At 41.3% G+C, this 27,527-nt stretch overlaps 3 protein-coding genes across 6 annotated transcripts; 2 read left to right on the top strand and 1 right to left on the bottom strand.

The window, feature by feature from the left end:
* Positions 1-7,297: 7,297 nt before the first annotated feature.
* Positions 7,298-10,134, bottom strand: tmem216 (transmembrane protein 216). 4 transcript variants are annotated; one of them, XM_026184724.2, is made up of 6 exons: positions 10,016-10,134; positions 8,914-8,927; positions 8,734-8,827; positions 8,026-8,118; positions 7,515-7,732; positions 7,298-7,437 (listed from the first exon to the last, which is right to left on the bottom strand). In XM_026184724.2, exons 1-5 carry the CDS (start codon positions 10,023-10,025, stop codon positions 7,527-7,529), a joined length of 417 nt encoding a protein of 138 aa, XP_026040509.1. In that variant the 5' UTR covers positions 10,026-10,134; the 3' UTR covers positions 7,298-7,437; positions 7,515-7,526. The 4 variants fall into 4 exon arrangements, with proteins under 4 accessions (XP_026040509.1, XP_026040505.1, XP_080161572.1 ...); XM_026184720.2 differs by having other exon boundaries at positions 7,531-7,732; positions 10,016-10,121; XM_080305446.1 differs by lacking the exon at positions 8,914-8,927 and having other exon boundaries at positions 8,734-8,806; positions 10,016-10,090.
* A 311-nt stretch (positions 10,135-10,445) lies between these two features.
* tmed9 (transmembrane p24 trafficking protein 9) lies at positions 10,446-14,770 on the top strand. Its single transcript, XM_026184687.2, has 5 exons — positions 10,446-10,640; positions 11,403-11,503; positions 12,117-12,242; positions 12,351-12,497; positions 13,366-14,770. Exons 1-5 carry the CDS (start codon positions 10,451-10,453, stop codon positions 13,513-13,515), a joined length of 714 nt encoding a protein of 237 aa, XP_026040472.1. The 5' UTR covers positions 10,446-10,450; the 3' UTR covers positions 13,516-14,770.
* A 1,790-nt stretch (positions 14,771-16,560) lies between these two features.
* On the top strand, positions 16,561-25,716 carry b4galt7 (xylosylprotein beta 1,4-galactosyltransferase, polypeptide 7 (galactosyltransferase I)). Its single transcript, XM_026184674.2, has 6 exons — positions 16,561-17,096; positions 19,849-20,187; positions 22,543-22,768; positions 23,313-23,396; positions 23,769-23,873; positions 24,938-25,716. Exons 1-6 carry the CDS (start codon positions 17,044-17,046, stop codon positions 25,091-25,093), a joined length of 963 nt encoding a protein of 320 aa, XP_026040459.1. The 5' UTR covers positions 16,561-17,043; the 3' UTR covers positions 25,094-25,716.
* The last annotated feature ends 1,811 nt before the right edge of the window (positions 25,717-27,527 follow it).

Genomic DNA, 27,527 nt, shown 5'->3' with positions numbered 1-27,527 from the left:
GTAAATTAGGGTGGAAAATAAGTATTTGGTCAATAACAAAAATACAACTCAATACCTTTGTTGGCAATAACAGAGGTCAAACGTTTACTATAGGTCTTTACCAGGTTTGCACACACAGTAGCTGGTATTTTGGCCCATTCCTCCATGCAGATCTTCTCGAGAGCAGTGATGTTTTGGGGCTGTCGCCGAGCAACACGGACTTTCAACTCCCGCCACAGATTTTCTATGGGGTTGAGGTCTGGAGACTGGCTAGGCCACTCCAGGACTTTCAAATGCTTCTTACGGAGCCACTCCTTTGTTGCCCGGGCGGTGTGTTTTGGATCATTGTCATGTTGGAAGACCCAGCCTCGTTTCATCTTCAAAGTTCTCACTGATGGAAGGAGGTTTTGGCTCAAAATCTCACGATACATGGCCCCATTCATTCTGTCCTTAACACGGATCAGTCGTCCTGTCCCCTTGGCAGAAAAACAGCCCCATAGCATGATGTTTCCACCCCCATGCTTCACAGTAGGTATGGTGTTCTTGGGATGCAACTCAGTATTCTTCTTCCTCCAAACACGACGAGTTGAGTTTATACCAAAAAGTTCTACTTTGGTTTCATCTGACCAGGGGCGGAGCGTGGGGGTGGCTTACGGGGCTTAAGCCCGGGTTGTTTTGTCAGAAGCCCGGGGTATTTTGGAGTGTAATTTTTTCATAGTTAGATGCCTGGCTGACAACTGTATAAAACAAAAAGTACACACAATATTCGAAGCACATAGTGCACACTGTGGGAATTTACGACTGTGCGTGAATCCCCCCCTGATATTGGTATGATCCAAGCTCAGGCACTAAGCGACTGAGCGAGGGGAGCTGCTGCCCGTGAGTGCACTGTTGGAGAGACGGAGCCAGCCATACTAAGGAGAGCTTAAGTTTGAGCAGGTACCAAAGCAAATCATTCGTACCGTACAAATAATGTAAATATGACGGTGCATCACGAAAGATTGATATGAAACTGATCACTTGACCAATATTACGTTACTTGCTCTTCAAGTGAATCAACAAATGGCGAAATGAAAAGCCGAACAAATGCTATTTTTTAGAGAGTCTTAGCTTACGTGTGTTTATTTCATATTTTCAGTTCTTACCCTCCCCGACTAATTCGGTTTCAGTTATGTACTGAAATATAAGAATGGACATTAGAGGCTTCTTTCAAAGAAAAAACTCAGGTAAATGTTATTTTATATATTATGCTTTGTATGTTGTTCAGTATATTTCTATGCAAAACAAGAGGGATTTCAGTACACAGCAGGATATTCACATTTGTAACCAGATATTTACATACACTTTAGGGAGAAAACATAAAACATTTTTACTGTACAACATCAATTTAGAGTAAACTTTTGTTTTAGATAAATATTGAAATATATTTTGAATTAGTTAAATGTCAGAATAAAGAGAGACAGAGCTTTCTGTTTTTTATCACTTTCATTAAATTTAGGAGTACATATACACTAAGTTTGTTAATTAATAAGAAAACTCCAGACGATTCCATTCTGAGCTGAAGAAGCTTCTGATAGGTTAGTAGAGTCCATGTGAGTAAATTGGTGGCACAGCTGTGGATGCATATAAGGCAAAACACAGAGCCTGTTTCTTTGACATGGGAAAATCAAGAGATGTCAACCAAAACACCAGGAAAAGAATCGTGGAGCTCCATAAGTGTGGCTCAGTTTGAATACAATTTGGTGCCATTTGCAATTAAAAAACACAGTTTCTCTCTTTACTCTTAAAGTTAACAAATATGTTTTTATATTTATCAATCTAAAAAAAATAAACATTTAGTCTGATTTGATGTTACAATTAAAAAAGTGTTTGTGTTTTGATCTGAAGAGTTTGTAAATATCTGGTTTCAACTGTATATTTGATGATTGTCAGCACAAAGAGGGAGAGAGAGGAACAGAGATGGAACAAGAGCAGGTGAGACACACATGTTAGTCAAATGGTTGTTTACCAAAAGTATCACCGTATCATAGGTACTCATGTATCTCATACCTAGTGTTTCTTTTTAGGTTTGCTATTTTTCAAATTCTATATTTATTAAGTTCTGCAGGCTTGTTTGCACAACAAGGCTAAATAATTATATAAACTTTTCTCAATCTAAATATTGTACTTTGGTAGAATTAAATAAATAAGTGTAGTGCAGGTCTATGATGATTTTTAGTGCTACTATCATCTAGTTCTGATTGTGGTTATGTCTTGGTTAAGTCCTCAGTAATCCTGCTTTTGAACTGTTGTAGTCCTGTTTTAATTCTGGATCAGTTCTGGGTCTGGTTGAATTGGGGTTTAGTCCTCGTGTCTTGATACAGCCCCGACTTCGTTCTGTCTTGCTGCTCAATTAAAAAACTAGTTTAAGGTGTCCTGCATGTGTGATATATATATTTCCCTATATGAAGTCATTCTTTTTTGAACAAAACTCAAAACAGAGCCTATTAATCTTTCAGTCATTTCTACACCCCCCTCAAAAAAAAAAAAAAATCCCACATGCATACTACCCTTTAGGGCTAAGCCCCGGGTGTTTCAAATGTCTGGCTCCTCCTCTGCATCTGACCACATGACATTCTCCCAATCCTCTGCTGTATCATCCATGTGCTCTCTGGCAAACTTCAGACGGGCCTGGACATGCACTGGCTTCAGCAGCGCAACACGTCTGGCACTGCGGGATTTGATTCCCTGCCGTTGTAGTGTGTTACTGATGGTGACCTTTGTTACTTTGGTCCCAGCTCTCTGCAGGTCATTCACCAGGTCCCCCCGTGTGGTTCTGGGATCTTTGCTCACCGTTCTCATGATCATTTTGACCCCACGGGATGAGATCTTGCGTGGAGCCCCAGATCGAGGGAGATTATCAGTGGTCTTGTATGTCTTCCATTTTCTGATGATTGCTCCCACAGTTGATTTTTTCACACCAAGCTGCTTGCCTATTGTAGATTCACTCTTCCCAGTCTGGTGCAGGTCTACAATACTTTTCCTGGTGTCCTTCGAAAGCTCTTTGGTCTTGGCCATGGCGGCGTTTGGAGTCTGACTGTTTGAGGCTGTGGACAGGTGTCTTTTATACAGATGATGAGTTCAAACAGGTGCCATTCATACAGGTAACGAGTGGGGACAGAAAAGCTTCTTACAGAAGACGTTACAGGTCTGTGAGAGCCAGAGATTTTCCTTGTTTGAGGTGACCAAATACTTATTTTCCACCCTGATTTACGAATAAATTCTTTACAAATCCTACCATGTGAATTCATGGATTTTTTTTTTCACAATCTGTCTCTCACAGTTGAAGTGTACCTCTGGTGCAAATTACTGACCTCTGTCATCATTTTAAGTGGGGGAACTTGCACAATCGGTGGCTGACTAAATACTTTTTTGCCCCACTGTATTTAACCAGGAAAAAATAAACTCTCAAGATAAAAAATCTCACAAGAGTGTCCTGGTCAAGAAGGACAGCAGTACGATCATAGGTTTTATACATTAATGGCACATAAACATACAAATCCATAAACCGTAAGTGCAGTGAAAGAGTAAAAAATGAACCAAGACTTAAATGTCAGCATTAATAAAGAATATATATCAAAGGTATTTGTCTAATGTCAGAAACAAAAGGAAGGCAAAACATTTTGGTGCCTGAATCGACTCCATTCAAGTGGTTTAAAATTGCCTTCAATTCATTGGCATCAGTTCCTTCAGTTTTAGTTTATTCTGCAGCTGATTCCAGGAGGATGGAGCAGCAGATTCGAATGATCTTTTTCCAAATTCAGTGTGAACCTTTGAGACAGATTTAAGGAATAACTCTTGGGACCAATGACAATGACTCCCCAGACTTTTTTGATTATTGTATGTCTGTAAATAAGATGGGAGCAAACCTAGAATAGCCTTACAGATAAAGAAAATACCAGTGGTGGAGTCTACGACATGACAGAGCAGACAACGTACAGTGGTGAGTAAGAGCTTTAGAATTTATAATGGATCTCAGTGCTCCATGACAGACAGGATCCTGCACATGTAATCATTCACATGATGCATGCATATAAACAGGGGTGCACATAAGTGGTCCACAGGTGTGCATTCACTGTCAAAATAAAAGACGCGCGCCAGATATGAAGTTGCAACGCGTGTTTGCATACATAAGATTTTCTGGAGGAGGACAGACATTTGTTTAGAACTCTTAAAGATGTTGAAGAAGCAAGCTCCTTTAAGCAATTGCTTTGCTGTTCCTCCACCTCCAAAGAAATGTCAGAAGGAGTCTGAACCGCAAAAGAAGCGCATATTCTTGGAAAAATGGTTGCAGGAGGTGAGCTGGCTTCAAACAAATGATGAACGCACAGAGATGTGATGCAAAATATGCCGTCAAAATCCCACTCTAGCAGACAAAATTATTATTTTTGACAGCAAATACGCACCTGCGGACCACTTATGTGCAGCCCTGCATAAATCACATTGCCATAATCAAGTATGGACATAAATGTCCAAACAACTCTCTTTCTTTCCTTTAAGGACAAGCTGGACTTTACTATAAAATAAAAACCAACATGGGTGATGTCATGAGGGATACTCCCATCTTTTATATACAGTCTATAATGTTCTTTCTTTAAGTTTCTTCTTCACTGAAATAACAGTAAAGTTTAAAAAAATAAAATAAAACAAAGTATGTAATTCGTTTAAAAAGATGCTGTTTATCGCGTTATGGCTGAAAAAAACTACAACTAGAATGCTCCAGCTCTGCGCAGCCTCAGTAGCATCTTTGAAGAAGGCAGCAGGCAGGATGCTCCGGTGTGGGTTTGCCCTGCTTTGACGTCTTCTGCACGCTGTCCTGGTAGAGAGAGGGTGGAGGTGTTTCATAGAGGAGAGCCCTGCCGCCCTCTGAAGGCTTTATTACTGCACCGCATCACACAGAGAAAAAAAATATTAATACATTATATAGAATTAATTAAAAATGATAAACAGAAAGAATTTTATAGGAAAAAATGAATAAAGACAAAAATAATGTCAGAAAGGGAAACAAATGTCCATTTAAAAAAGAGATACCTCTAAATTATTAATAATAAATGCTTGAACTCTGAATACCATATGTCATAATGGTAATATAAATTAGAATGAAAAATTTCACATATTAATAATGTGTAAAAAGAATGAAAATAAATAGAATGTCTGCAAATAATAATCAAAGGTCTGTAAAATACTGTTAAATAATCCCAAAACATTTTTAAATTAATACAATTTACCAAAATAAATAAATAAATATCTGAATAATTTAAAAAACATAATTTCATAGTTTTGAGGCAAAAACAAAAAAACCCAAACTGATTAACTGATGATTAATGTTGTATGAAAAGTTATTTTTAATAATTACGTGCGGAGTGCATGTGCATAAAAAATTTATGAAAATACATAAAATGTGTGAAAAACATTAACAAAATTCCTGCAAAGTAGAAATGAAGTAGAGGTCATTTATTTTCCAGCTGCCTCGCTTTGAATTCCCGCCTTTGGAGCCGTTTTTCTTTCTTTGAACTCATCATGATAACAAGCGCTGATATGTCAGTGCAGCTAATCTCAGGCTTTAATCCCAGTAACACATCGCCTCCGTGCTGCATCACCTGCTCCTCCTCGGTCTGATCTCTATTCGATCGATCTGTGACAGCTCTTCCTTAGTTGATCACTTCATTCACTGACACCTCGACTTCTGTGAGGTAGCTGATGCGTGGCTGACCTCAGCAGACCTGTGCGAGAGTTCAGTTCATCTGTTTTCAACTTTTTGAATTCTTCTTTGCTCATTTTAATATTTTTACTGCATTTAAACTTCTTAAACTTGGATTAGAGATGTGTTTTAATTCATAGACAAACAATATATTAACAACTTGAACATACTGATAAGATGCCTTTGTTTTTTCCCACCTTTTATTATTGCACTGCTCTAAAGAGCGCACCAGGACTTTTAACCTGTAAATGGAGCTTATGTAGGTGAGAGCGGTGTGTCATGTATCATTCTGGTGTTTATCATTTTAATGACCACAAATTTACTGTGGTTCCTCCACAACAATAAGTTAACACAACAAAACACACCTGTCAGCTTTTCTTGTCTTCTGAAACTGGAATGAAATGTTCCCATCTTTAAAGCATCATTGGTCAGCTTCTGTTTTAACTGTGTAAAATATATCAAAAGACTTGAAGAGTATAAAATGCTAAAAAGCTTTAAAGGTGGGGTGGGTTTTGATTATCGATTTATCGATTAAAATCGATTCTAACTTGGATAACGTGATATTGATTCATTAAAATCATGAATCGATTTTTTAATATTAATTTATTTTGCCCGAAATGCCAGAATCTCAGGTTAAACCTCACAAAATTTAAACCACCAAACAACTAAAACAGTAAATGAGAGCAGTAACACAGATTCTTCACAAAGATGTAAACACAAAGCGCGGACCCGCCGACGCATCAGAATCAGTGAGATGTCGCCTTTCTTACCCGATGGCACGGACACGGTCGGGGCTGAAAGCCGACAGCTCGCTGATACTGATGTTTCGGCGATGCCGTTCAATAAACTACTGAACAAATTTTAACTTTTTAAAATTATGCGCAATTGCAAAACGCTTAGCTGTGTCTCTAATAAAACCTCTGTAACTTTGCTCTCAGCAGCATCAGGTAATGTTCATATGTTGAGTTATAAAAACCCAGGCCAGGAAAATCTCCTTCATGTTTTTCTGTGTTTTATCTTCAGCTACTTTGACACAAAGGAATCTGCTGTGACGTTCACACCTTTGATAAAGTCTCACAAGTGTCAGCTTTCTTTTTATAGATACAAAAATATGGAAATGTACTGATGCATGATCTGAATTATAATATTTCGGACTGTCTGAGGCAAAATTTCCCCGATTCAAATCGAATCGAGTCGTGGATCAAATCAATTCTAGAAATCAGTGACGATACCCAGCCCTACTTTAAAGACCGCCCAGATGGCGTGTTTTACTTAACACATTCATGAGCATCTCAGTAAGAAGCTGAGCAATGCTTCGACTTCCTGTTGCAGACAGTTCATGCGGACATCCACGCGGCCACCGGGAGCTGCGGAGGTGGTGCGGGAGATCCAGAGGGATCACAAGGACCAGAGGATCGGTGTGTCGGTGGAGCGTGATGAAGACACCAGCTGGCTAACTACACCTTTGTTGTAAAGGCTAATAGTTTATAGTCTGTATATAAAAGATATAAGGAGCCGACCTTCAGTTTAAACTTCATTCTGATTGAAAAACTTTTAAAAGGAAACACTGGAGATGAATTAATTGTGACGTAGAAATCAGAAAGTTTATTTACAGAAACAGTTTCATGAAGGTAAAAAACTTGATCAAACATGGCAGATATTTACAGAAACCTCTGCTGACTCATCCTGTGGCGTTTGCTCCTCAGTACACTTTGGCCCTGCGGAAGAAGACGTAAAGTATGAACTTTAGTATTTAAAGAAACGACTAAGATTTGTACCGACCCAAAAAGCTCACACGAGGACGCCGTCACCTGGAGAAGGCAGATATGGAGATGAGCCCGAGCAGGAACTCGAGGCCGTAGAAGCAGAGCAGCACGGCGTTGAGCAGGAACTCGAGGCGCAGGATGAAGGTCTGCAGCAGAAGGTAGTACACGGCGAGCGCGGTGCAGGGAAGCAGGACAAAGAGCGACACACAGGAAGCCAGAGAGCGCTCGCACAGGTTTCCCTTCCAGCCTGGATGGAGACGCAGTTTGACACTCAGTTTGTGACGTGCATGTTGTGTGTGTGTGTACGACATGTTCTTGTGAAGCACTTTGTTGTCAGACACATAAATGTCTGAGGCGACTGTTGTTGTGATTTGGCGCTATATAAATAAAATTGAATTGAATTAAGCAGGAGATGGTAGGAGCAGCAGAGCATGAACTCAAGACAGATAAAAATCATCTTATCTGACTTCTTAAAGGACATGAAAGACCGTTCCTGTTATGAATAAAGATTTATTCAAAATGAGACGTGACTTTGCTCACCATAAAAGATCCGCAGAATCTCAAGAGCGAGGAAAAGCAGCAGCAACACGACGTCCAGAACCAGGTTATCTGACGGGTACGGCAACAAAACTCCTGCAGAGAGCAGACATCAGAACGCCATCAACATCAATATGACCCCATCATCATCAGCCTCTCCATCTAACAAACACCATCATCTTCATCACCATCATAATCCTCTCCTCCGGTTTAAACTGTGGAGGCTGTTAATTGGAATTAACCTGTTTAGATAAAGTTCCACAGCTACAGTGGACCCACGTATGACTTCTTAACAAAGTGAGTTTCAGGCTGCAGCTGAACAAAAGCAGGATATTAAGCTTTTTTTAATGTAAAAATAAAATCTTAAGTTAAATGTGTCTCGATCTTAAAAAATAAAAGCACTTTGGACTGAGTTCAGACTTTTGTGGGTTAGGCGTACATCAGCAGACCTCCTGAAGGACCCAGATTTCGTGGTTTATTACACGCCGGGCTACAACTGTGCACTTTCTGAGCTTGGAAGCTTCGACGGTAAATCAAGTGCACCTCAAACTCAGTCCCAGTTCAGCTCGAGCTCACAGCGGTCGGTCAAAAAACCTAATTCTCTGTCTTATGTAATCGTCTGTGTGAACGGCACCACCACCATCTCAAACTCTGTCTCTGAGTTCTGCGCTGCAGGAGAAAGAGGAGGTAGAGGAGGATGCTCTCACACACCTTTATAGATGAACATGAGGACCTCGGCCAGGTAGAAGGCAGCAAAGTACCAGCTGTTCAGGTAGAACAGCACCTGCAGAGGAGCGGACGAGAGCTAATGAAGAGGAGGTCAAGGAGAAACAACAGCAGACACAAAGTCACATGACCTGCAGCTCTCCGTTAGAGTCAGGTGAAGGATACGATTGGTTGGCTCTCTGCAGGAAAAAAAGTGGAAACAAGAAGCAGAGGAGTGAGTTACAGACCACAAACAGGACAGATCAGATTATTGATTAACCTGCTGATTGTATTGGTGATCTTGATAATATTATTAATGATATAAAATATTTAAATATTTATTTAAGTGATTTTGTTGTACACACAGATTTGCAGGTGTGCTTTCTTTCTTCTGTCTCTTTTGTCATATCTTTGACATTTCTAATGTCTGTGATTACTTTTACTGCATTTAGTAATTTATTTATATTCTTGTATTATTCTATTCTTTATAAAGCAGCTTTGAGGTCCAGGATGTCTGAACTGAGGATTGTCGTTCATGCATCTATGTCATCACTTCCGAATTATTGCAATTTTCAAATTTCTTTGTTCTCTTGTCTTAACAAAGCTCCGCGAGAACGTCTGCAGGTCATTCACAGTGCCACTGTGAGGGTTCAGACTGAGTCACTGCTGATTCAGCTGCTTCAGAGTGCACTTCCCCTTGTGGGACTAATAAAGGTATATCATATCATATCATATCACTTTAAGAGTATGGTTTTGACTTTTAGAGCTTTGCAGGGACCGGAACCTACGTACATCTGTGAATTTTAACATCCATGCACTGCCAGTAGCTTCAGGTGGTCATGTTGTCAGGCTCTGAGTGTCTGAGATCTGTGGAGTCTTTCAAAAGTCAGACTAAAACTGACATTTTTAAACTTCCCGTTTAATGTGTTATTTTGTGTTGTTTTTTAGGCTTTAGTATCCTTTTTTCAGTGTTTTCCATGTGGCTAACTGAACTGAAGAGACTAAATAAGGAACCACAGCTGCTATTTCTGTGTAAAAACATGTGCTGCGGTTCTTTATTAGTAACGTTAGCGTCTCTGACTCTGCTGAGGTTTGATGAACTGACAGAAACCTGACGTGTTCGCTGCGCTGATCACGCTCAGCCTGCTCAAAAATAAATAACCATATGCCGTTTTATTCGACCAGTACACTCTCCTGTAAATTCTCCACTGACTTTAACCTATGAAATATTTCACACTTTAACCCTGCACCATCACCGATTTATCAACAACAAAAACCTCACACTCACCGGGCGCCATGTCCGCTTCGGCCCTGTTGCCGTGGATACCGTTTGATTTGTTCTACGCATGTGTGAAAAAGGCTTTTTCCCGCTTTGGTCTTTCACAGTAAAAGACCACAAGATTATTTTGGTCTAACAGTAATGCAAAATAATAATAACAGGTATAACAACCCAGTTTTACTCATGAAATGAAATATTTGTTTTCCTTTGCTAAATTAAATCAATAAATATATATTATTTAATTAAACAATGTTTCGTAAAGGCACATTTTGATTATTTTTTTAAGTACAAAACCTAAAAATAAAAGATTAATCATGATAACATTATTTATCATTCATTTTAGAAGCCCAGAGCGTTTAGAACTACGACACCCAGTACCCTCCTGCGGTTAGCCGATTGGCCAGAGTGCCGCAAGGGTTTACGTGGCACTGCTGTGACAGGCGCATGCTCAGTTTGAGTTCCGTGTGTCCCGGCAGGAAGATGGCGTCGCTCCGGATCAGGATGCAGCCGTGTCTGTTTTCAGTTTTACTCCTGAACGTTTTGTGCAGCTTCGTCTCCGCGCTGTACTTTCACATCGGAGAGACCGAGAAGAAATGCTTCATCGAGGAGATTCCGGACGAGACCATGATTATCGGTGAGAGGGGGGTGGGGGATCTGTAGGATAATGCTAGCAGCTAGTTAGCCGAGCAGCTAAAGTTTAGTGTGTCGTGTCTTCAAATGTGTGTGTACTTTTTGGAAAGAAATTAAACTTAATTAAAATAAATATTCTAAATAATAGTTCACGATAGCATGATTTATTTTTATAGGAAGGGGAAAAAATCGAAACTTTAAAGTGTGATTAAAGTTTTCATAAAGGTATTTTTCCATTAAAGAAAGCTGTTGAAATAATAATCCATCAACACTAAGTTTAAAGTGGATCCTTTGGTCCGTTGAATCCTCCTCTATAATTTAATCCAGGTTATATTAAAGGCAAGTTTATCTCAAAGTTAATCAGCCCTCCTCTGTTTGAATGAGAGAAACTACCACATGGTACACACCATCAGCCGGCAGGAAATCTGTCCGTTCAAAAAAGCTTTTCTTTCAGCATCTTAATCTGCACAATTTTCATCAGGTTAAAGGTTAATTCGGAATCATTTCAGGTGCACCTCCTTTACTAATGCATCTGCAGATAAAGTAAAGCAGTGAACTGAGAGTTAACTTCAGATTGTGATAGTGAAGGAGTTTTCTAAAGAAAACAAAGAAAATTCTGTTGCTGTTGCATTTACTGAAACATAAAGTTTAAAACATAAAGAAAAAAGTCGACATATTCAACTGGAAGTTGATAAACTGATGTTGGTTTCAGGTCCAAACCATATTCATTCAAACTGCTCACTAATCAAGCCGTGTGTCTGTGCAGGTAACTATCGGACTCAGCTGTATGATAAGCAAAGGGAGGAGTACCTGCCGGCCACTCAGGGTCTTGGCATGTTTGTGGAAGTCAAAGATCCTGATGACAAGGTGAGCATAAAGTTCATGTACTTAAAGAGTCTATGTGGCGTCATGCTGTCGTGGTTAACGCTCAACTGTACAGCCACATATGCCTCATATGTGAAAGGTCCTCAGATGAAGACCAGGAGGAGACAAAAACCCAGACTCAGGAAGTCACAAGCTCCGTGTCAGTCCCAAGCCCGGATAAATGGGGGGATTTCGTCAGCAAGGGTACCTGGAACAAAATAAATCAAACGTGTGGATCCATCCTCTGTGGGGATCAGCTCAGAGTAGCTTATATATTTTGATATGTGCAGTATTTTTACGCCTGGACTGTGCTCGAGGAGCTCGGCAGGATTCACAGTAGTTCAGTTTAAAATGTTCCTCCTTCAGCTCATACTCTGAATCAACATGTATTAGCTCCTCTGCCTTTAAGCCAACTTGTTCTGATTGGCTGCCAAAGCTTTGAGCAACAGGTGGGTGGGGCTTCCTTGCTTTGCGAGATTACAGCGATGCAGGAGAAGGAAAAAAGTGTAATAAACTGAGTTTTCAGAGCAGTCTGCAGCTTTCAGCTCTCAGGAGTTACAGTACAAATGCTGAGACTTCTGCTTGATGTGGAAGATGTTTTGTTTTTTCCCTGCAGGTGATTCTGTCTCGACAGTACGGCTCAGAAGGACGCTTTACCTTCACGTCGCACACACCTGGAGAACATCAGATCTGCCTTCACTCCAACTCCTCCAAGTTCTCGCTGTTTGCCGGCGGCATGCTGGTGAGGAGACGCTCAGACATACAAACGAGAGCTTCAGCAGTTTATTCCTTTCTGTTCTGATCCGTGATGTTCATAACCGCGGTTTGTGATTTTTGTGATGTGTTGCAGCGCGTTCACCTGGACATCCAGGTGGGCGAACACGCCAACAACTACGCTGAGATCGCTGCCAAGGACAAACTGACGGAGCTGCAGCTGAGAGTCCGACAGCTGGTGGAGCAGGTGGACCAGATCCAGAAGGAGCAGAACTACCAGCGGGTCAGTCAGAAACGCCTTGGCGCTTTTTTGTTTTTGTCAGAAACGCATGAAGACCCTGAACATGAATCAGAGCTGCTCGTCTCTCAGGCTCTTTGATTTTATGTACACGCCCCAAAAAAATCAGTTTAACAGAACATTTTTACCACTTTGCCGGCTGTCAGCACCAGTTTCCTGACAACATGAAGCCTGTACTCTCCACCAGACTCCATTCATTAAAACAGATGTTTTACCTCCTGATGTATTCCTGCCTCAGCTGGTCATTAAATTTATTATGACTTAAAGCACAAAAAGTCACCAAAGTTGAAAAGCAGGAACCCATTTTCTGTTTCTGTCAGTGGAGTCTACATTTATTTAATTCAAATTAGGGCTTTCAGTATTTTATTTGTTCCTGAGTAAATCGGTTTGGCTGAGATTAAATCATCTTGTCTTTATTTTTAGTTAGCACATACCTTAAACACTTAAAGCTGGAAGTTAATGATAGTTATATAAGAGCAGATGCGTGCTGGTGCAATAAGTTGTACGTTTTACGTCCAGTGGATGCATGATCTGATTAGTCGACTAATCGCAAAAATAATCGGTGACTAGTCGACTATCAAAATAATCGTTTTTGGCAGCCCTAGTTCAAATATAAGGTTTATGTTTAAACGTTTAGTTATTATTATTTTTTTTGCAACTGTAAATGTTCAGACACTGTGTATTGTCATAGCTGTCAAAAATGACAGCGTTAAGGCAAGGCAAATTTATTTGTATAGCACAATTCAACAACAAGGTGATTCAAAGTGCTTTACAGAGACATTAGAAACAAAAACAAAGGTTTAACAAAGGTTAAGGTTTAACGGGCGCCCCCTGCCGTCTGTTTTTCCCTCAGTATCGTGAGGAGCGTTTCCGTCAGACCAGCGAGAGCACCAACCAGCGGGTCCTCTGGTGGTCCATCGTCCAGACCCTGATCCTGGTGGCCATCGGTATCTGGCAGATGAGACACCTGAAGAGCTTCTTCGAGGCCAAGAAGCTGGTGTAATCTGGAGTCAGAGGGTGTGCGTGCATGCGTGTGTGTGTGTGTGTGTGTGTGTGTGTGCGTGCGTGTGTGAGTGTGTGTGTGGTGTCTACTGATGGATGCAGTACTTAATGGCGGGCGGCAGAAAAGACCCAGCTGCAGGATTTGGCTTGAAAAACATGTTTAAGATTTTTGTTGTTACTGTTTTCGTCACCAGCCGTGATCGTGACGAGCGTTTAACCTGACCAATCAGGGAATGTGTGACCCACCCTCTCCTCCATATTTATTACAGCGCCCGGCGGCAGAGCAGTTTTAGATTTTCTCCCCCTCGCTCGCAGCATGTGTTACTGGCCTATAGCGATGCAAGTCTGCGGGACATGATAGTCACGTATACGTGTGATCTGAGCTCAGAAATGATCATCCAGATTCATTCATTAATCCACAGATCTGATGGTTACTGAGACGACGTGTGATCTCGGCGTTTGCATACTCGTTACCAGGGACGGGAAAGGTTTCTCTTTTTTGCAACGCTGACTAAAAGTGGGGCGTGATTTTAACGCTGCCGCTCACGTTATTAAAGATCTGAAACGGTCTTATTTTATTTTACTGAAACACAGAGTTGTTTCGATGTTTCACTTCATCACATTACTTTCAGGTTCTGGATGTTTGTACGCGTTTTTTGTGCTGGTCGGCGTCGCTGCAGCTGTCCTCTGTGTTTCGAGTCTGCTGCTTTTGAGAACATCTGAAGCAGGCTTTGCTCACTGTAATCAGTCGCAGAACTGATTTACTGAAAGACTCCTGGAGCTACTTCAGTTCAGGGGCTCGTTCGAGGCTTAAGACGATTTTCAAGGAAATGTGATATCTTTGGTCGACCGTTCAGGGTGATGGTCGCTGATCTCAGTTCAAATTTTTTCTGTTTTCAGATGAGATTTAGTTTCTTTTTAACAATAAAGGATGGATGGTCGTGTTTTCATTTTTTAGAAATGTTCCTGTAGGCGGGCTTTAAATCAGATGGTGAAATATTTTGGGGTCGGGAGAGGGGCTTTTTATTATTTAGCGTCCATGTGAAACTCTGTGATTGCACTCAGAATAAAGTTCAGTTGGTTTGAAGGATGGCGTGGTTAAATGACATTCTTGTAATATTCCCGCCAAAACACAGCTCATAAAGTCACAAAAGAGTTTTTATACACAGTAATTGTTTTCTTTTAAGGGCAAAGATATTTTAAAAGAAACCTGAGTATTGTGACTGCAAAATATAATAAAATTAAAACAAATCAAAGTGTTTGTGTGGTTGATGAAGTCAAATTTAAACTGCTGTTATAAACCTTCAAGAATCACCGTCTAAGGTGTAAAACTCGGAAGTGTTATTGTATATTTGGGACGTTTAATCCAAACATTTTCAAGTATTTAATATAAAATCTACTGCTTTAATTAAAGTGATCAGGGATTTCTTTGTTGGTGGAGAATAAAAACTTTTGTGTTGAAGCAAATTTTCTGCTTAAATTCTGATTTGATGTGTTTGTACTTGAGAATAAATTTGAGATTCTGATTGGAATTAAAAACGATGGTGGAAATAAAATAAGATCAAAGCTGCTGCTATTAACAAAATACGGTATTAAACATCTCAAACAGCTTAAATGAAAACAGAAAAAGGATCAGTGTGTTTCAGTACTGTGCACAAGTTTTGAGCCGCCCCGCATTTCTTTGTTTTCCATCCAAAGAGCCAAGCTTTGTTTTTCAGCACATCTCCGGGCTTCCTGAAGGTCTTTATAAGTTTTTCTTTCTTCGTTATGTTACTGAAAAGTTGTTGAAATGAAAACAACAACAAGAATAATGTCTGTTTTTAGACATCTGATGCTTTACACTGAGTTTCTTTTTCTTCCTTTTTTTTTTTTAACACCTAACCCAACAGTAGAATTAAACCGTACACAGGATCTTGCTGATGTTATACAGTCCGGTCCAGAGATTAGACTTATGCAGGGGGAAACTGTTAAAGACATTTTAAGCTATAACCAGAATATGTGATTTTTGTGAATTTTAATCTATATTTATTTGCATTCTTTGCTGTATTACTGTTAAAATTGATTTAATAAATCAAGAAGTTGAAGATGAGCCTCTTCATCAGAGGTTTGGGCTGATGAGGTTTTGGTTGTCTGCAAACAGCTGAGGCAGCACATCCAGAACAGACCTGACAAATTGGGGTTTCTGAGGATGGCTTCATTCTTGACTTGCTGCTGTACCAGAGTGACACTCAACTGCAGTGTCCCCCCCATCAGCACATATAAGAGCTACAGGTACACGGACACAGACAGGCGAGTAAACAAGGCTCCTCTGAAGTCCACCGAAGAGATGGAGAAGAAAGCGGCTCCTCACTGTACGTGGCACTTCGTCACCAGTGATGATGCATCTCATTCTCAATAGGAACAAAAACAAGTTAGCCGCTGTTTTGTCAACAGAGGTGAAGGTGGAGGCGTGTCCTCAGTGTCCAGGTGCTACAGTGACACCAAGAGGAAGGAGCAGGTGAGCTGCTCTGATGTCATCAATGTCAGATCGACATGCTGGTCCACCTCCAACATTGCCCCACACAAAGAGGTGGTGCATCCAGATGTTTGCATATGCAACGGATGTCGGCCTCATCCACGGATCATCTCCTGGTGGGACTGCAGGTGACCTGTTACTTACTTTTTCAGGATTCAGGTGTTCTTAAAACTAACAGAGCACTAAGTAGGGTAAAGGATCATTTATGTTATAGATGTGCGGTTAAACTGAAATCTTTGGTACTGAATGAGAACTGCTCTCATAAAAATAACAGGTTAACATCTGTGCAGGTTTGTCCAACAGGATTGAAACATCTGAAGAACATCTGTTGTTACTTTACAGCAAAACAGCGTGTCATATTCTGTGTTAACAACAGCAATATTAATAATCTGTGGCACAGGTGGCAGTAAAACAGGGATATGTTTTTGTTCAGTCACTAAACTCACAGCAGGTCTCCCTGCGGATGTGCTGCTCCTTTAATGAGACAAAAACCATAGGAACCTTTGCTTATACTCGCCGCTGTTCCCCATCGGACTCGTATAGAGGTTGGACCACAGTACAGTCAGCTTGGTGTTCTTTCAGCGGGTAAAAACGCTGAAATATGCTTCCAATCGGAGCCTGTCGTGTTACATTTTTGTTTTAACAGAAATAAAAATTTAGCAAACACTCGCATAGGCTCGGTGACCGTCGATAAAGCCCAGGTTATAGCCGGGAGGAGCTGAGTTTGGACCCGGAGCGGCGATGTGAGCGAACCGCTGATGCTACGTGTACAGTTAGCTGCGGAAGCTAACAGACCGGAGGAGGATTTAAATCTGAGCAGATGTTAAGCAGCTGTACGGCGGCAGCAGACCGGGGCACAGAGCCGAGGGCCGGCATGGAGCACAGTCTGGTTTCCGTCAACACTTACAAATGAGGAAAGATGGAGGAGAAAAGCCTGAAATAACCAAGCTATAATTTATAACAACAAGAAGGAGAGGAGAGAAGCTGGTCCGACTTTACAGCGAGTCCGGCAACATGATGTATTCATCCAGGAGGAAACCCGTGCTCTACTTCAAAGAGGACAGGAGGTGAGAGGAGAGCATGAAGTTTGTTTTTCCTTTCTCTTTCTTATTTTCATGCTTTGATTTAGTTTCAGTAAGTTTGCTACAGCCGAATATCAGACTCACTGAAGGTTCAAATATATCACAGAGGTTAAAATCACTGAAATAATCTAAGCCGTAAAAAGTAACTATACAGAAGAACAGATTTCAGAGGGAAAACTAGAGAAACTGTCAAATTTACAAGGAAACCTTGCCCATACGGAAACAAATTGCATATATTCAAGAAAAGATAAATAATTTTTTTCAACAAATGTCAGATTTACTCGTAAAAAAATATACAGCAGAAAATACAGCACATTTACGGGGGAAAACTGGCAAATTGACAAGAGAAAAGACCGCCAACTTTCCAGTAAAAATGGGGACATATGCAGGGGGAAATGCCTCAATAAAAGTCATGCTGTTTAAAAAAAATGTTGTTGGTTTTGTTTTTTATAAAAAAACAAACAAACGTGGCTCTTTCAGTTTAACAGCCTGCTTTATGGGTTTTATTTCTGGGTGTTACTGTTACACTGAAGGGAGGAACTCATGTGAATTCATTGATTTTAAATTTCTTCTTTGAAAAATGTCTTTAGCTTGTTTGTGTGGTATTAAAATTAAATGTAAAAGAAGTGATGGGAAATCACCAGAAACCTCATTAATATTCTTTCTCGGCTTTGAAGAAGTGATCCATCTAAAGCTCCTGGGCAGCAGGAGAAGTGAGTAAAACTTCAGCCTTGTTGTTTCCACCAGCGGTTCCCAAACTGTGGTTCAGGGACATCCAGAGGTGCTTAAAGTGATTCTGTCAGGGAGTCTTTCTTCCTTTATCTTTCCCCAGTTTGTCATCCTCACATCTTAAACTTAATTTGTAGCCCAGAGTTACTCTAGTTTTCAAATTTTCGGATTAGTTTTCATTATTATTGTATGGAGAGCGTAGGACAGAGGTGGTGGACTTTTTGACTCTTTGTCTTTTAGAGGGTAAACACATCCATCAGAGATTGGTCAGAATTAAAATTAAGACTAAGGAATAAGGAGATTTCCTCTGTGTTCATTTTAGTATTCACAAAATCATTTAAGAGGCTGCCCCTCAGGACTCAACCCAAATCATCATCATCATCATCTCCTTTATGGCGACAGATTTGTCACAGCAGCTTTAAGTCTTTGCACTTTTCTTCTCCATTAATGACTTTTGCATCACACCAGGTTATCTTTAAGGAAATTCCCCATGCATTGGTGAAGCATGTTAACTGTTTTTGTCCGATTCACTGTAAAAATGTCCAAAGTTGCCACCCTAGAGTGTCAACATGCACAGCAGCATGGTGAGTTTTCTGCTTGAGACACAGTTTGGGAACTCATGCTGTTGCCTCCTTGTTTCTTCGTTTTACTGATTTCTCTGCATGCTTTGAATATTTGAGTCACAGCTTTTATGTTCAGCAGCTTGTCGACTAATCGTGATTTAAAGAAATGTTCTTCGAAACAAAAAGTGCAGCATGTGTGCATTCAGGTCTGAAACAGAAAATCGGGTGCTTTTCTGCAGTGTTAACACATTTTCAGTACCTTAAATAAAGCCAATTTCTTTCAGACTAACAGATTCAGAGATATTTGGGTGTGGCATGGTAGTCTTTACTGAGCCCAGAGAGCTGTGAAAAGTGGTGACAGTAGTAACAGTAACTTTATTTTTATATTTAAGAAAGAAGCACAAAGACAGGAACGTTTTCACCAACAGAAGATATAAACTTTAGATGAAAGGGGAAGTATAAAGTGTTTTGTTGGAGCGCTGATATCGATGTGAGCACACAGACATGATGTAACAGCAAGAAAATGCTGATATCACCACAGACGGGAAGTAATAGAGGGTGGGATTCAAACCATCAGGGCCAAAAACAGAACAGGATCAAATAAACCCAAAGAAAACATTTTAAATTTACTTTCACTTCAGTTTCTTCTTTTTCTTTTCTTCTTGTTTTTGTTGCCTCAGTGATTTAATTTCTTAGCTTCCTCCTCGAGGTCCCTGGAGGTAAACCGGTTTACTTAAACGAGTCCCGCAGGAATGTAGCGTGTGCTGCAGGGTCAAAAAACATTTCTACACACAGATTAGTGAACAAGGCTGAATTCTACTTCATGACTCCACCCATTCCTCCAAATATGGTCACTTCAAGAAAACAAGATGGTGGCGATGAAAAACGCCAACGCTGAGGCTTCAGAAATTGTCCGCGAGGAAATGTGAAGAGTGCATGACAAAATAAACAATAATAGATTAGCTCAATGTTCATCACCTGGTGATGGTTTGTTGCTTGTGGACTTTTCTGACTACAGTTGCCTAGGTAACCCTCTGACACTGCACAGTCATCTCAGTCAGCGGTGTCCTTCGCTCTGCCTGGTTGTCACTTGGCCTCCTACTTTGTGCCACCAGTAGTCGCTTTATTTCATCACCTAAAATTATTGACTTTCTACAGTCGCTGGTAGCCACGCCCCTGCTGGGATGCTGCTGGTCATTTCATGTGTTCGCCCTCTAATATTAGTGTACTGGTTTGTTGTGTTCACTGACCACAGGCAGTAGGATTCTCAGGTTTTAAAACCTTTTCAGACGTGTTTAACAGCTCATGTCGAGGCCTGAGTCAGTGGTTTCCAGAGTTGCAATTTTATGTTGTTAAATAAAGTGAAATCATTTCTTTGCACCTGTAAATGAGCCTTAATCTGAACCCAGCCAATCTCTGACCACTCCACTTCTTCTGTGCATCAGGTACCTGTCCGGTAAATGCACCGTCTACAAGCTGTTCGGGCTGTGCATGGTGCTGGTCCTCGTCTCTCTGCTCTGGCTGCAGCTCAGCTGTTCAGGCGACATGTCTGCGACGCACGGAGAACGATGCATGCCCCAACAGCCGGCGCCACCCTGCCCGGCCAGCGGTCAGGCGTCCGTGGTGGACGACCCGTCTTGGGGGCCTCACAAACTGGCCGTCGTAGTTCCCTTCAGAGAGCGCTTTGAGGAGCTACTGGTGTTCGTTCCCTTCATTCATGCGTTCCTCAACAAGAATAAGATCCGCCACAAGATCCTCATCATCAACCAGGTGGATCACTACAGGTGAGGCATCCTCTCCAACCACAGAAGAAAATATGTCAAACAGGTGGCCCAGGGATCAGAACCGGTTTGCTGTTGCTCACTTTGATGGCCACTTTTCAAGAAAATGCTGCATTTACAGAGATGGGAAAATGTGGGAAATGAGAAATATTTCTGGATCTGTGTGATTGTTTAAGTCAGAAAGATGAAACATACATTCAGTTAGAGAAAGTCAACACCCGAAGGTTTTAGCCACGCTGCTATAATCTGTACTTTGTAATAGGGCTGGGCGATATGACCCAAAATTCATATCTCGATATTTTTTAGCTGGATGGCGATATAAGATATATATCTCTATATTTTTTTTTTAAAGCCATAAGTTAAGAACAAAAAGAGAGTTCTTAGTCACACTGTGTCCCAGATGTCACACGGGCACTTTTATTTACATACAGCGTAGATGTACATGAAGAAATTACTCAAAAATTAATTATCAGCATTTATTAAATAATCATGGTCCATAAATAAAAGAAAACAACGTTGTTTTTGTGCATAACAAAAAGCTCACAATTGTGCAGTCAAAATGTAAACTAATAGACGCTGAGCATAATAACAAAGAGACAGATTTCACAGCTGCACCACGTCTCTGAACAGGTGCCATTTGTGGTCCTTATACACACACAGTACGTATCACTCCGCGAGGCTCCTCCTCGGTAGCCGTAATCCTCCGACAATCCATCAAGCGGTGCAGCTCCGTAGCTTAGCAAAGTTATATTAAAACATTTGACAGATTGCTGAGCGCTGTGTACCACATAAAATCGGTTCGCGGTCAGTAAGCAGAATTCATACATAAGGTGCACTGTCGATTTTTGAGAAAATGAAAGGATTTTAGGCCGTGCAGCCCCTCCTGGCTGCATGTCGTTAGCGCGGTTAGCTCGTTAGCGCGGTTAGCTCGCTAACACGTTGACGCCGTCCAGCCCCACGCACGGTAACTCGCTAACGGAGATTTTCCGCTTTCATCTTGTCATTGCCTGCAGGTGAAGCTATGGGGGAGGCGGAGTTGTGTTCAGTGAAGGAGAGGCGAGGCCGAGTAACGTTGCGTAGAGACAAAAGTGGACGAAAGAGAGGCAAACCTGCGGCTCCACAAGTATAATTATAACGTAACATAGACTATATCGATATAAACGATATTGTCACATCTTATATCTCGTATGAAAATATATCGATATTTTTAAAAAACTCGATATATCGCCCAGCCCTACTTTGTAATGTAGTGAATGTAGTGACAGGAAACTGCAATGCAAATGACTGTTTATCATCTTTTTAATAAATATCACTTCCTGTGATCAGTTAAATCTCAGAGGAGACGATGGTTTCAGCTTTGTTAACACGTTAGTTCTCAACTTGGCACAGTGGCTAAAAGCAGTTTTTACATCCCACTTTAATCTGTTCATGTACAGATGGATTATTAAATAATAAGAAGTGAGGAGACAGTTACTTAAAACTAGTTTTACATTTGTAATAATTTCTAAAACATTCAAACTTTAACGTTCAGAAGTAACTATGATGACAACAAACAGCCAAGTAATTAATGTGTGTGTGTGTGTGTGTGTGTGTGTACTCTGTTGTCATTTACTGATAATTTACACACATGTCCTGAAGACACCCTTCAGCAGTAGGTAGCAGATCTTTAGGACGAGAGCTTGGAGCTTGGTGGGTCACATGATCATCCGCTTCAATCCAGCATGTTGTTAAAGCGAATGGTCGCCTGTTTGTTCCAGATCGGGTCGAATATTGTCAGCGTTTCGCTGAGCACATTTTTTTTCACACTCTGAAACAAGAGTGGGTTGTCTCACCTTCCTTTAGCTTACCTGTATGTATTTACCTGTGCTCTGTCGCTCTGCGTTACCTCTGTGGCCTGCAGTGCAGCTGGATGTTCATGTATGATGTCACCAGGTGGGTGTTTGTGGTTAAAGGATGTAAAGAAGTCCACCTCGACAGCTGTGCTGGTTTAAACGCTGATTAACTCCAGTTTTGTTGTCATTTTGTTGAAAAAAAGGTTTCATCATCAAGGGTCAGAGTTCATCTGACCGATATCAGAGGTTTGCAGGTCTAGCAGCTGGTAGATAAAATGGAGTATCGACTGCATAAAAAGTTAGAATTCAAGTTGTTTTTGTGAAAGACCTGGAGCCGAGGGTTAACGATGGTGAAAATAAAAGGACCTAAAATGGATCCATTTGGGACGCCACATTTAGGAAAAACAAAAAACAAAGAGAATTTTCCTGCTCAGGCAGAGATTTTAAATAGAAGGATAATTTAAAACTTGCCATTGCAACAAACAGAGAAATTACGATAATGTGGATTTCTTACCTGTTCTTTCAGATTTAATCGGGCATCTCTGATCAACGTGGGCTACACGGAGAGCGGTAACGACACAGACTACCTGGCCATGCACGATGTGGACCTGCTGCCCCTGAACGACGCTCTAGATTACGGCTTCCCAGAGAAAGGGCCGTTCCACGTGGCCTCGCCAGAGCTCCACCCCCTCTACCATTACAAAACCTACGTAGGAGGAATCCTGCTGCTTACCAAGAAGCATTACCACATGGTACTGAGCCTCGCCACGCCGGCTTTCACACATTTTCAAAGGATCTCCCAGGGCTGCGAGGGTCACTGTGGCACATTAAGAAGAGTGTCTGGAGAGACACTGACCTGCATTTTAGTATTGTTTAAGACAATAAAGCCAATATAAGTGTCAGAGCATTGAGCTATATGAGATACCTCTGCTGAACGTCTCTCTTTACTGCTCTTTGCATTGGGGGAAATCTGAGGAGGGAATACATTTTGTCCCTGTGAGGTTAAAAAGATTTGTGCATAGATGGATGGATGAATATAGACCCTGAAAAGTATAAGCGGCAGTGGATGGATAGACCAGAGTGGGGGGTGCAGTTACTCAAATTGTCCACCAGGTGGAGTCATTTAACTGTCTGTGATCTTGGCTATGGTTATATCAGCAGATTTATGTTCTGTAGTTTAAAATAACATCATCGATGGTGTTTTTATTGTTGCTCTGCAGCTTTCAAATTTTAAATGAAGCTAATTCTTTGGCTCTGATGCAGAACATGAACTTTTACCCCCGTGTTTCCCTGCAGTGTAACGGGATGTCAAACCGGTTCTGGGGTTGGGGCAGAGAGGACGACGAGTTCTACAGACGGTTGAGAAAAGCAGAGTTACAGGTAACAAAACCAAAAAGAAAACCGCCGGAACAAAAAGACAACAAACAGCCTGGTCCTCATATCCGCCACATGGCGTTCATCATTGTTTTTAAAAAAAGAAGTTCACAGATGTTGCAAAAAGGCTTCCTGTTGGATCCAACAGGAAGTTCCACCAATTTGAATTTAAGAGGTGCTTTTTGTTGTGATTTTGCCATTTCCAGGCGGTTTTACTGTAGTCTGACGATGATGATGTGTGAGGAAGCAAGTTCTTGTTAAAGGGCATGGCTGTGGTGAACTCGGGAATACAACTTGTAATACATCAAAGTGAATCTTTGTGATGAAAGTCCAGAGGGTGTACTGTTACGGGCTCCTGCTGTTTTTTTTTCTCTGCAGCTGTTCAGACCGAGCGGCATCACCACAGGATATAAAACCTTCCTGCACGTCCACGACCCAGCCTGGAGGAAGAGGGACCAGAAACGAGTCGCTGCTCAGAAGCAGGTACGAGAATCCACCTGCTGCAGAAAAGCACGAGTGGGCGATTTTTAAAAATCCAGCTTGTTTTCATCGAGGCAGCAGAAACTAAAATTCATCAAATAATTTCACGTCAGCTTATAAAGTGATAAAGTCGCATCTCTTTACCTTCACTCGTCTGCATGACTTGTCAGCTGCGGGTCATTGATTCCCTGCGATGAACTCCAGAAAACAAAAATACTCTTTGACTTTATTTTAGTCAATAACTTAACTGGACCTGTTGTACTTTTTCTTAGTACCTGTCACACATCGTGGTGGAGGTTTATAATAAACATGAAGTCTGTAATAATGAGCTAGGTGTGTGAACGGTAACCCCCGAGAGCCAAAAGCTCAGACTGCAGATGCTCCTTACACTCAGTTTACTCTTTTTTTTTTTGTTGTTGTTTTTTTTTTTCAACAGTTGGGTCTGTATGATGTTACAGAGAGGGGATATCCCTAATACGGTCGTCTCAGGAGCCTAAACTCCTCCCACCTACTTTTCAGACTCAGAAGCTTGAAAGAAATATCAGATAAAGAAGGATTAGGATTATTCTGAACTGTGAATCATGCAAAGCTCCTTTAAAAGAGTCTAAGACTAAAAAATGAGGAGCTGAAAGAGAGAAGGGTGACAGAAAACGCTGTCGTAAAAATGTTTCAGCAGTGTAATTTTAATCTAAAACCATAAAATGTTAGCATTACACTAATGCGTGCTGATTGGCTAGTTAAGGATTTAGGTGGCTCCAGCAGACGTTGGAGCCAGCTGGAGGTGGTTGAAGGTGATGCAGGAGGCTTCATGCCCCCTTTTGCCTTCCTTTTTACATCCCGCCACCTCCTCGGTTCTCTTCGTGCTCCCTTGTCGAACGCCAACATGTTCACAGATCGTTTCATGTCACTGCTGCACCCCTCAACTGCTGTCTCGTGTACCTGAGCAATTATGTGATTTGTGACAAAGTTAATTTTTTAGATTTTGTTGTAAACCTGAGGTTTTGGACTTTTTTAAACTCAAAACAATCTCCTCCCCCTCCTCCTCCTCTTGTTCCTTCTCCCTGTAGGAGCAGTTTAAGGTGGATCCGGAGGGGGGTCTGACTAACCTCCGTTATGAGGTGGAGTCCCGACAGGAGCTGACCATCAGCGGCGCCCCCTGCACTGTCATCAACACCAAACTGGAATGCGACCAGAACCAGACGCCCTGGTGTCTTCTGGGATAGCGGGCAGCCGGTTTGAGGACAGTGGTTCCTGTTTCTGACTCTTTTACGGATAAATCTGCAGCTGGAGCATCCAAACAAATGTTTAATTTACTCTTTGAGGTACATCTCCACATGAAAACTGCTGTTTTAGTAACAATAATTAATAATGAACGATGCGAAGATGGTTTGTCGGCATTTGACCTCTGACCTCAGCAGTCTGGACGGAGACAGATCCAGTTCAGGACTCGTGTTTTTCTGCTCTTCCTGGTACCTGCTGGCACGGCGTGAACGCAGACCTGCAGCCTGTTTTTTAGCTTTTAGACTCAGCTCGGGGCCGTGCAAATACATGCAGAGAGCGCCGCACGCTTCTCCGGGCGTCATGAGTGTCCGTTACTCCTGTGAGCGTCACAGGACTGATTTTTAGCTTTTTACCCACGATGGAGGTAAAGATGGAATAAAAACTCATCAGTCAGTGAAGTGAAAGTGTTTTTATTGTCCTGCTGAAATTGAGTCATTCCTTCATGTATTTTGTTTTTTTGTTTTCTTTTTAGGGAAGACTTTGGTCAAAATGGACGCTTGTAGGAGTGTTAGGGTCACTGTATGCTGATTTTACATTTCAGAAATAAACTTTCTGTTTCAACCCATCTATTTGTCTTCTGGCTGGTATTAAGCCACCGCTCAGTCATATTCACAGTGTAAACTTTTGTTTTTCTTTTTTTTTTCAGCAGTAAAAGTCACTTCCGGGTTACGGCACTTGTGTCCAATGGACAAAACAAAAAATCTTAATGGGATGTGTGTGTTATTCTTTTTGACTGTTTTATTTTGAAAAATGAATGAATTAATGATACATTGAGTCATTAACTTTGGTGCCTTTTTGGTGGTGTAAGAAACCAACGCTCCCGGAAAAATCCTGTACAAGCACAGAAGTGCCCGCAGTGTTAAATTAAGGAAATTTACTTAAGTACTATTCTGTAATTTTGATCATTTCCAGTTTAGCTCACTGGATTTAAAACTGCTTTTGCTGCAGTTCTCTGATTTGAAAATAAGAGCCAACCCACTGGAGTGGAAAGGTCTACGAGGGATTTCTGACCTGCAGCTAACAAACAGTTCCTGCAAAATCCAATACTTACATTATGGTTTAAATATATTGTTATCTGATGGATCGGATACCTGAGGGAAGTGATTGGTGATGTTGCAGAGCTCTGTGTGTGCAATGCAAAGTAAAGATCTCTCTGTATGACATCATAAAGAGCCAGCAGCAGAAAAAAGGCACATGACACTGAGTGTATATCAGAGTTTGAATAACTTACACTGATTATTTATTATTTATCATGTTTCATATTGACCTCCAGCACTGGAACAGTAGCCACACAACAGCAAATGGACACAAACACTTCCTAAAGAAGCCTTTAGACTCACAGTTTGTCTTCTCGTTTCTTGTCTAACAGCAGCGTTAACACATGTTGATTAGCTCGGCTTTGTTTCACTGCTGGATATCAGCCACTCATGGCTCCCTGGAGGCCTCTGAGGGCCCCTGAAACCCCCCCATCATTTCTAGCAAACAGAAACCAGCTCAGATGGTACAGCTGTGGATTGTAGGGGATGAGCCAAATCCGGCAGTGGAGACAAAGAGAAGAGGATGGGGTGAATCTACACCTTCACCCCCCTCTGAGCTGTTCCCCACTCTGGGTGCAATTTTCACCTTTTGTTGGAGGTGACTGCGATGGGGAAAAAAACACCTCCACGCTGCTACAAATAGACCCGAGCAGCACTCCTGCTCTGCAGCTCTGTGCTAATTTTTTTAATTCCCCACTCAGTGATTATAGTGCTTTATCGGAGCAGTAATATCAGATAATGGAAATTGTATAGTAATAACTGAGAGAGCTGGGCGCCGCGGTTCACACGTATTTATAGACACCGAGGGCTCGGGAGCAGATGTGACGCCGACACTTAATTTTCAGCCTTAGTTAATGAATGTAGGGCATTATGCTTCTATTATGAAGCAATTAGCAAAAAATAAAATATAAACTTGAGGGATGAGAGGCTGTAATCATGTTTACTCCACGGCTAATAAAACACAGAGGGACCAGACAGAGGCAAAACAACCAAACGGCTCATCTGGAGGTTTTTCTCCTGGAACAAACGCAGCTTTTACACGCATGTGCAGAGCTGCTCAGCACTGCTTTCTCTGTTTGAACCATGTTTGTTTGGTGTTCAGTTTTCATCCTCAAAAACACCTGTGAGACGCTCAAAAACGCATTGTTCCCATTCAGCCTTCGCCGTGTCCACCTCTTTAGTAAATCTGCTGCAGATCTCTGAGGAGCCGATCCATGAATTTAAAGTTTAATCAGACATTAAAACACACCACAAAGTTTTACAGTGCTCATGAAGGAAAATAACCTCATTTTATTCCCCATCTATTTTCTTTCTCCTTTATACTCTTTTTATAAATCTG

The sequence above is a fragment of the Astatotilapia calliptera genome, chromosome 2 (genome assembly GCF_964374335.1).
Source record: "Astatotilapia calliptera chromosome 2, fAstCal68.1, whole genome shotgun sequence".
NCBI classification, from domain to species: domain Eukaryota; kingdom Metazoa; phylum Chordata; class Actinopteri; order Cichliformes; family Cichlidae; genus Astatotilapia; species Astatotilapia calliptera.
The sequence above is the reverse complement of the archived record's forward strand: the minus strand, read 5'-3'. Positions and strand labels throughout refer to the sequence as shown.